General features: G+C 38.4%; 1 protein-coding gene across 1 annotated transcript in view; it reads right to left on the bottom strand.

Annotated features, from left to right (window-relative positions):
• LOC107668485 (transcription initiation factor TFIID subunit 4-like) overlaps positions 1–10,100 on the bottom strand; it is an 88,747-nt gene that overhangs the window by 28,066 nt on the left and 50,581 nt on the right. The window contains exon 14 of the mRNA XM_016460364.1: positions 6,383–6,505. Within this exon, the coding sequence (XP_016315850.1) occupies positions 6,383–6,505 (123 nt within the window). The remainder of the gene's footprint in view (positions 1–6,382; positions 6,506–10,100) is intronic.

Genomic DNA, 10,100 nt, shown 5'->3' with positions numbered 1-10,100 from the left:
GCTAAGCAGAAGTCAAAACACACACACATAGACACACACACACACACACACACACAGAAAGAGAGACAACACACCCGTGGCCTTCCTGTTTGTCTGGCTGAAAGGTCTGCCCGTGTTTACTCAGGCTGGGAAAGATGGGCGGAGAATAAAAAGACGAGCGCAAGCAGCCGAAGACACAGAAAGGCTGGATGGAAGGAAAAGCTGCTCACTCCAAGTTGGGATTGATTTACTTCATTAACCAAGATTACAAGTTTAACTTACAAACCAGAGGTCAAAAATTCTCATTAACAAGAGGACCGTGGAGAACCGCGGGGCTTGGAGACCATTCTTATTACTGACTACACATTTCAATCTGTCTTTGATGTTCATGTCTGCTTTTCTCTCTCTACCATCCAATTTTTTGGCAGGGAGGTTGATTTTAATTGTAGCTATAGAACAAGAGCAGAGTTTGCCTGTAAGCCTGCCTGCACATCTGTAGTGAGAGCATTTTTAGTGATACTGGGTGCAGTCCATCGCCCCGGGCGCATTTTAATGGTTCCACCCCCCTTTCATTCCCGGCTCGGATTGTTTTCCACGTGATTCCTGGTAATTTAGCTGGAGGAAAGGGCATCAGTTTTCCTTGTGCTTTTCCCCTCTCTTTCTCTCTCTCTTGCTCGCAGTCTTTCCCTACTTCTACCTTTTTTCTAATCTACAACCCTAAAAGAAAAAGGTGACACATTTACATAAAAAGGTGAATCAGTCTTCCTGTTTTGCCCTGTTTTGGTGATCCTTCACTGCAATTTACTACACAGGAATAATTAGTGGTATTTGCTATGTCGAGTATCCCTATTACTCATATGCCATTTTAAAATGCGAATTAGTCATAAACGACCCCACCCAAACACCTTGCAACGCCCTAGTGACCACCCAGAATACACTAGAAACACCCTGGCAATCACCCAGAATACCCTAATAACACCCTGGCAACCACCCAAACACTTACCAATCACCCTGAATACCCTAGAAACACCCTGGCAACCACCCAAACACCCAGCGACCACCCTGAAAACCCTAGAAACACCCTAGCAACCAGCCAAACACCTAGCAAAAACCTAGTGACCACCCATGATACCCTAGAAACATTCTGGCAACCACACAATCACCCAGCAACACCCTAGCAACCACCCAGAATACCCTAGTAACACCCTGGCAACCACGCAAACACCTGGCAATGCCCTAGCAACCACCCATGATATCCTAGTAACACCCTGGAAATCACCCTGAAAACCCTAGAAACACCCTAGCAACCACCCAAACACCTAGCAACAACCTAGTGACCACACATGATACCCTAGAAACATTCTGGCAACCTCACAAACACCCAGCAACACCCTAGCAACCACCCAGAATACACTAAAAATACCCTGGCAACCACCCGAACACCTGGCAATGCCCTAGCAACCACCCAGAATACCCTAGTAACACCCTGGCAACCACCCAAACACCTACCAACCACCCTGAAAACCCTAGAAACATTCTGACTACAACACAAATACCCAGCAACACCCTAGCAACCACCCATGATAACCTAGAAACACCCTGGTAACCATGTTAACACATAGCAATGTACTAGGGATGTCAACGATTAATCGATTATCGATTAATTGTCTATAAGAGATGCAATCGATTAAAGCTATCGATGGTCGATTAAGTCGTTTAATTTTGGTCTGCGTGCGGCTCATGCGCAAAACACGTGCGAGCGGCTGTGAGTGACGGTGACGGTATATAAATGCATCATCATTCATTCATAATGTACAAATAAAGCTTTTAAATCTCAAACGAGCTCTCTTCATTTTATCAAATGATCATAATCACATCTATTCATTTTACAATCCTGCTACTAGCATTTTATTCAGACTAAATCCCCTTTAAATCGGGTGAGAAAGCGGGGGGTTTTTTGAGTAACTTTTGCACATCCTGTCATGCCGGGCTGCATAGACGCATTTTGCAGCAGTAAGGTTAACGATTAATCGATTAATTGATCGTTAATTTAAACGACGATCGATCATGGAAATGATCAAAAATTGACATCCCTACCTACAACCACCCAGAATACCCTAGTAACACTCTGGCAACCACCCAAACAATGCCTTAGCAACCACCCAAAATACCCTAGAAATGCCCTGGCAACTACCCAAACGCCCTAGCAACCACCTAGAATTCCATAAAAATGGCTAGCATTATGGCATTGATTTTTGTACAGTAAACGACACTTACATTTTCATGAGAAAATACAAAAATCTAGTTGCAATTTCGGTTTTACTCTCCACTACTGGGTGACATTCAGAAATATTCATATTTACTTCAGTTTTACTTAAATTATGAAAATGATCTTTAATAGTTTTATTTGCAGTTAACAACAACAACACTGGTTTCATTTCATTTTTCTGCATGCGCTTATAGAGGTGAACTCAAGTTGCTTTTAATAAAAAAAAATGTAATTAAATTAATACAGTCATTATTTTGCTGTAATCAACTACAAAACCACACACGGATCCATAGAAGCATTACGAGCCAGGTCAAAGTGAAACACATGCCTGCCTGTCATATTGTTGGTGGCTCATTTCCTGCACCTGTGAATTTAACAGCACTTACTCACTCACTCAAACTCACTTACACGTTCTTTTTCTCTTTCTCGCTCCGTTTTGCGTCCCACACAGTGTCTTTGTGCTGAACTTCAAAGCTCAGTGTTTGCGCTGAGAGCGAAAGGACAGAGTTTGTTACTGTGGCTCCTGCCTGCGCAATGACCCCAAGCGAGGGCCAGTTAGGGGCCCCTGTCTCCCTCTCTCTAATCTATCCCTCGGAGCGCTGTAAGGCCTCTTTGTTTGCGCTCTCCGGCTCAGGATGGAGACAGACTTTATGCTCAACATGGGCTATCAGGTTCAGCCCCACGGCGATCTGCTGCCTGGCCAGACGAGAGGAGAGGAGGGGTGAAGGAGGAAGAAGAAACACCCACAGCCGCCCCACCACCAGCGCTACCTGATTTCAGTCACATACACGCTCTGACGGGGCGTTTCAGGGTAACCCATAGGACAGAAACATCACAGTAGTTCACCCAAAAATGAAGAAATCCTCATGTCGATCTAAAACCGTACAACTTTCTTTCTTCTATGACACATAAAAAGAGAAGTCATGAAGAATATTATAGTGACGAGATGCTACAAACTTCAAAAAGGACAAAACTTCCATTAAAGTATCATCACACTATCATGAATGACCCCAGTAATCTCACACGTGTTGCATAGTTTCACAAGAGATCTCAACAATGTGCTCAGATTTGTCAAGACACCAAACTCATCAAATTCTACCATATCAAATGCACATAACATGATGTATTTCTGCGTAAAACAGAATATTCAGTAAGATAAAATTGGCAGGATCTAATTTACTGAAACATTAAGATGACAAACATGTACTCATAATTTCTCACCAAATTCTCCCAGGATTAAATGCACTCTATAATCTAACTATATGGCACCTACTGATTCATTTGTGTATGCTTTTTAGGCATTTTAGGACAAACAACAGACAAACTTAAATAAAACATAACTTAGTAACATTGAATTACAATTATAGCTAGTTTTTATAAATGTTTTAAATATTTTTTAATTAGTTTAAATTTGTATTTAATTTTAATTAATTTTAATTAAATTACTTTTTTGTAATTTTATAGTGTTTTATTCATATTTTATATTTTTCTGTTTATATTTAATTTTAATTACATTTTAATTTTAATTTAATTGTAATTTTATTGTGTGTTTTGTCAATTTTATTAGTTTTAATAATTAATTATTTAATGAATTAAACTAAATGAAAATGAGAAATGTTTCCTTTGCAACATAAATGTAACTTCTTTTATATTTTATTTCAAGTAAAGAATTTTTTTTCTCTCTTATTTCTCTTTTTTTTTTATTTTTTTTTTCTCATCTCTCTCATTGCTCCCTCTCAGTCTGGTGGCCGTTTCCAGACACTGAGAGGCTTTTGTTTGGGATTAACGTGGCAGAGCAGAGTCCGGATACTCCGACAATCAGAGAACCGTGAGTGAAGCGGTGCAACTCACACTGAGCTCGCGCCCCACGGCACATTCGTGCGCAGATGAATTCTCTGCCGAGCCCCAGAGTGAAACTCAGAGAAGGCCGGAATGCAGCGGCGCTGCCGTAGCCCGCAGCCACTCCGTGACCCCCTTAGAAAAGTCACATTCACTTTGCTCTGGAGAAAGCAGTGAAAACGCCCCAGGGCGACACGCAGCCCCAGCCGAAATGAAGAAATAAGGGGAGGTGAAAATAAAGTGAAAATAAGTTAAGATTCCTCCCTCTGTCTATCCTGCCTTTCTCTTCTCTTGTGAACATGAGAGGTGGTCAGATGGGCAGAAAAACACCCAACCATTAAAAAACAGAAACACACAAAACAGCCAAGACCCTTAGCCAAAAGTACCATGGCACTGGTATCAGATGGTACTTAGATATACACTATGGTACTGAATAATTATTAAATTCAAAACGCCCTTAAGCTGTGACTACATTCACAATATACACTACTATTCAAAAGTTTAGGGTCAATAACATTTAAAAAAATAATAATAATTCAGCAAAGACATTAAATTGCTCAAAAGTGACAGTAAAGACATTTATAATGTTACAAATTATTTCTATTTCAAATAAATGCTGTTCTTTTGAACTTTCTATTCATCAAAGAATCCTGAAAAATACAACTTATGATGATTTCCACAAAAATATTCATCAGCGCAACTGTTTTCAACATTGATAATAATCAGAAATGTTTCTTGAGCAGCAAATCAGCATATTAGAATGATTTCTGAAGATCATGTGACACTGAAGACTGGAGTAATGATGCTGAAAATTCAGCTTTGATCACAGAAATAAATTACATTTTAACTGATATTCACATAGAAAACATTTGTAATAATATTTCACTGTTTTTACTGTATTTTTGACCAAACAAATGCAGCTTTGCTGAGCAGAAGAGACGTTTTCATTAATGTCAAAGTAAAACATTCTGACCATCATGATTCACAAATGGTGTTTAATCTGATGCTAGTTTCATTAGGATCATAAAAATTTCAGCCACAGTTCTGCCACATTACAGATTCACCTTCAAGATATAGGTGTATTTATACTTTAGGTGTATTTATACTGAAAAGTCTTTTTATCTGGTCATCTAACACAATGTTGCTTCTCAAGTATGTTTAGAAATTTTAATTAGAACACGAGACAAAAATTATGATTTTTGAAGTGATTTTTTTAGCATATTACCAATTTGCTGCACCAATGATGAATTAGATGTTGCATTAATACAAAAAAAGGCAAGCACTTATGAAATCAATTATTCTGGTTTTCATACGAGTCATTATTTGATGACTGCAGAGATCTACATTTTTAATTTGACATTGAACACTTTGTCTACAAAAGAGCGATTTTAATGCTGTAAACCAACAAACCCCATAAAAGCAGGGTATCTGTGTGTGTACATACACATTTCATGCTTCTTGTTGACAGTTACAATAAAGTGAAGGAGGTGAGGATGGTGTTCACGGAGCAGAAGTAATGCATTTATTTAGTTAGCCTGCTTTCACTGAGGTTGTGTTCACTGAAGGATTTGACCAAACACACACACACACGTCAACAAGCAGGTTTTTTAAATGACCAGCTGACATTCACAAAGTGCTTTTTTCCGGTTTATGGTATTCAAACATTAGTCAGAATCCGTCAGGGAATATGAAGAGGCCTTCTGATGGCAAGAGCAAAGCTAAACATTCACCAGATGCAGCTAAACCCAATGACTTCATGTACAACAGCATGTCGAGGAAATCTAATAGTGGCGTTTCTTCATGTCTCCAGTGTGCGTGGCGTAATCCTGTGTAATGCAGAGCAGAGCTGGTAGCCATATGTGAAGCGGCACTGTGACCTGCATCGAAACAACACTGTAACACGCTCACAGAGGACAGACGTGCAGTGCGTCCCGTTCACTGCTGTGGGAAACTGGACAAACACTGCAGGGGAAAACCCTCTGCCATTTATTTTTGCTCTGGAAAAAAGACTTACACTCGCTCACAACGCAACAAACAAGCATCAAACCCTGCATCGACACCCGAGAGTATGACGTAAAATATCAAACACTCTCCATAATATCCAGTAAGGCTATTATTTTTTTTCCTCGAACTGATTTTTTTCAGATTCTTTTCTATATATCATCTAATATATATCAACCAGTGCTTAATATCCATGCTTTAAAATAAGGGATCAAATCAAATAATACAATTTCATATCTCAGCTTGCAACCGCTCGCACTCATGTAATATGGTTCGGTGTAGTGAGGGTCGTACCTCAGTGCCTGTCGTTGTAGCTCCTGGCGAGTCCACTTTACGTTTTTTCCGAGGGCCGATGGCGGCGAGTGCCGTCAGGTTGGCCTCTCGTTGTCTCATTTGGGCGAGTTCCTGCTGCTGCATCTGAAAACAGAAAAAAACATCATATTACAGACCAGGACATATGACAAATTGCGTCCAGTCATGATGAATTCAAAAGGTAATGCCACATCGCCCAGGCTCTGAAAATATCAGAGAAATGGATATTGTGGATAATCCTGTCAAGAAAATAGGACCCAGCTAGAAAAAAGGACCCATTTCTCATCAAAGCGTCTGCTAAATGACTAAATGTAAATGTAAATGTAAAAAGCTTGCGTTTCTATAATCAAACACAAATCGACAATAAAACTGAGAAAGATTGTATCATAAATTGTCCTTCTTGAGCTGAAATCACACTAAAGAAACAGTATTTTTAGTTTAGTTCAGCTAATGTGCATTCTAAAGTCTTGTGATGCTTAAGGTGATTGGCTGGTTTAATTTAAAGGCGGGGCTTTCTGTCCTACAATCACCATATTAAGCATTGCAATTTCTTTCATTTATTTCAGGCCTGCCTTCTTCTTTCTCATACTGCCATAGCACTCAAACGTTTGTGTTCAGTAAGCAGCACAACTGTTTTCAACATAATAATCAGAAATGTTTCTTGAGCAGCAAATCAGCATATTAGAATGATTTCTGAAGATCATGTGACACTGAAGACTGGAGTAATGATGCTGAAAATTCAGCTTTGATCACAGGAATAAATTACAATTTAGCAGATATTCACATAGAAAACAGTTATTCTAAATTGTGATAATATTTTAAAATATGACTGTTTTTACAGCATTTTTGATCAAATAAATCCAGCCTTAGTGAGCAGAAGAGACTTGTTTCAAAACATTTTTAAAAAATCTGAACTATTGAATGGTAGTGCAATTCTACAGTACTTCTAATGAATTTTCCGCATGTATGCATGAAATACCTGGATGACCTACAATATTTGCCTTATGTGATGTGTATGTGATGTCAGTATTCTATCCCACAGTGCACTGCAGTCAACTTGAAAAACAAAACCTGTGAAAAATGCCAAACCAGAAGCAACATTAGCCATTGCATTCTTGCCTCATTATTTGATCAGACTGACAAACTTGCATTAAAAAATGACCATGTATATAATAGCTAGATGACACTATCTGAATGCATAAACATGCATCCTAACAAGGTTATGTGGCAACAATACAGCAGAAACATTAAGACATTGTATAATGTGCATTATTACACACAAAAATAGGCTGCACATGCAATAAGCCTGGAGATTCTGTCATAATACAGATTCACCTTCCAGATAAAGGTGTGTTTGTATGATAATTAAACCCCTAAACAAATTAATCATGAATTTTGAGTCTATTTTTAGAGTGAATTAACTTTATATACTAGGTGAAAACAAGTCTTGTTATCTTTTCATCTTACACAGTGCTGCTTCTCAAGTGTGTTTAGAAATTATTACAGGAACACAAGACAAAAATACTGATTTTTTTTTGCAATATTTTATCGATCTGCCACACGAGTCTATTAGACTATTATTACATGCCAAACCAAGCATCTGTCTCAGCTGTGGCATGATGTCACAGGAAGTGACATCATCATCTGCAAAAAAACAAATTGCCAAAATCAAATCAACCCATCAGTGTCTTCTACCTCAAACATCTTTAAAACGTAGTTGGTGTGTTTAGAGACATTTAGGTATGAATATAAATGGGTGTGTGTGTTTGTGTGTGTGTGTCTGTGTGTGTGTGTGTGTGTGTGTGTGTGTGAGTGAGTGTGAGTGTGTGTGTGTGTGTGTGTGTGTGTGTGTGTGTCGGCTCACATGCTCTGATGTGATTTTTCACTTTGTGAAGTGTAAGAGGGCCCAGTGGCGCCTCAGGTAATGTCACGGTTTCCTGCGGGGCAGCCTCGCTCACAGACCCTTTCTGAGGACGTGTTGGAGCCTGAGGCCAGCGCACACACACACAAACGCACAGAGACATACACACAGACATACACAGCCACATATGGCCTCACACACACACACGCGGCCGCCCGCTTCACGCCTGCAGCAACTGCCGGAGTCTCAGATTTATGGCGTTCTGATAAATGTGGGTCCCAGTGTGCCATCTGTGGTGCCAGCTCTCAGAGCCGCCGCCATTACAGACGAATCACCCACATGCACCAGAGAGAACGAGGGGGGGTTATAGCTCAACTATGTGTAGAGTTAGTTAACCGCCGCGCTCATTACAGGGGACAAATTTAGAGAAATATTCATATGAATTATTTTGGCTAACTGCTAGTATATTCTCAGTGCTGCTTCAAAAATAAATGTTTAATAGTTGGCTGATTGTAGAAATGGTAATTGCTCTCAGCGCTAAGTAAAACTTATAGAGTTTTGCATGTCGTAATTATGCTCATCACATAAGAATAATGAAGCGGAGATGCTGACACACAGTATTCACTGCTATCGGTGCAAAGAGATGCTTTCTTAAAACCTCAAGTTACTTATTTCCTTATTTCATCTTGTGTAACCTTTCAGCACAGAACAGCATCAGAAACGATACGATAACCTTTAGCAGCCATTTACACACAAATCAAACCATCCTGTGGATGATCAATATTGTTACGTTTGGTTCTTTCAGACCTGAGAAGAGCGGCTGTTGCTCTTGTACATCAAGATTATTTACAAAGGTCAACACTAGGGCAACGGCAATGCAATCACATGTTAAAGACTGTAAAGCAAAATCACTGCAAATTGAAAATGTGTACAATTCATTGTTTCATAGAGAGTGTCTATCTATCTATCTATCTATCTAGAACACAGATCCACATCTCCAGCTCACGTGTGTGTTTCACTTCACATAAAGCACATGCGGGTGAAGATTTGAGCTGTTTGTCATGATGGCCAAACCTGCCCGTACAGGACCTTCTGTTGTCCCTCCTCTCCCCCCACAGGCCACACACACACTCTCACAGACAGATGTCTGTGCCGGAGCGGAACGGGAAGATCGGGCTGGTTTGGAGTGGGCTTTCACTGGGCAACACTGAGGTTCAGTAACACTGGAGTCTGGAACATAAAGGACCAGCAGGGGCTAAATCTGCCTTCTCATCTTTCTGCCCCAGGACACTGTGCAGTGCTCTGCTCTTCTCTGGAGTGCCAAATTCCTCAAAAAAAAAAAAGTATAATATAATCCAAAAATAATAACATCTTAAATCAATAAGAAAAAAAAAAAATAAATAAATAAATAAGAAAAACAAATTTAATTGAAAAATCATGTTTTAATTGAAGAAAAAAAAATTACAAAAAAATAATCCACAAATAATATCTTAAATCAATAATAAAAATAAAAAATAAAAAACAATGTTTTAATTTAAAAATAATGTTAAATTTAATTTTTTTAACAAAAAATACATGATTTAAATAAAAATGTTTAAAAGATCCACAAATATAGTAACAATTCCAAAAAATATTGACCTCTTAAATTAATAATAAAATAATAATACATAAATAATAATAATAATAATAATAATATAATTAGAATAAAAATTATGATAGTTTGTTTATTATTATTATTATTATTATTATTATATAGTTAAAAAATCATGTTTAATTGGAAAAAATAATTGTTAACATAAAATAATAAATTTTTAAATACAATTTTTTATTTAAAAATGT

Source organism: Sinocyclocheilus anshuiensis, unplaced genomic scaffold (genome assembly GCF_001515605.1).
Source record: "Sinocyclocheilus anshuiensis isolate Anshui unplaced genomic scaffold, SAMN03320099.WGS_v1.1 scaffold2085, whole genome shotgun sequence".
Classification (NCBI taxonomy): Eukaryota; Metazoa; Chordata; class Actinopteri; order Cypriniformes; family Cyprinidae; genus Sinocyclocheilus; species Sinocyclocheilus anshuiensis.
The sequence above is the reverse complement of the archived record's forward strand: the minus strand, read 5'-3'. Positions and strand labels throughout refer to the sequence as shown.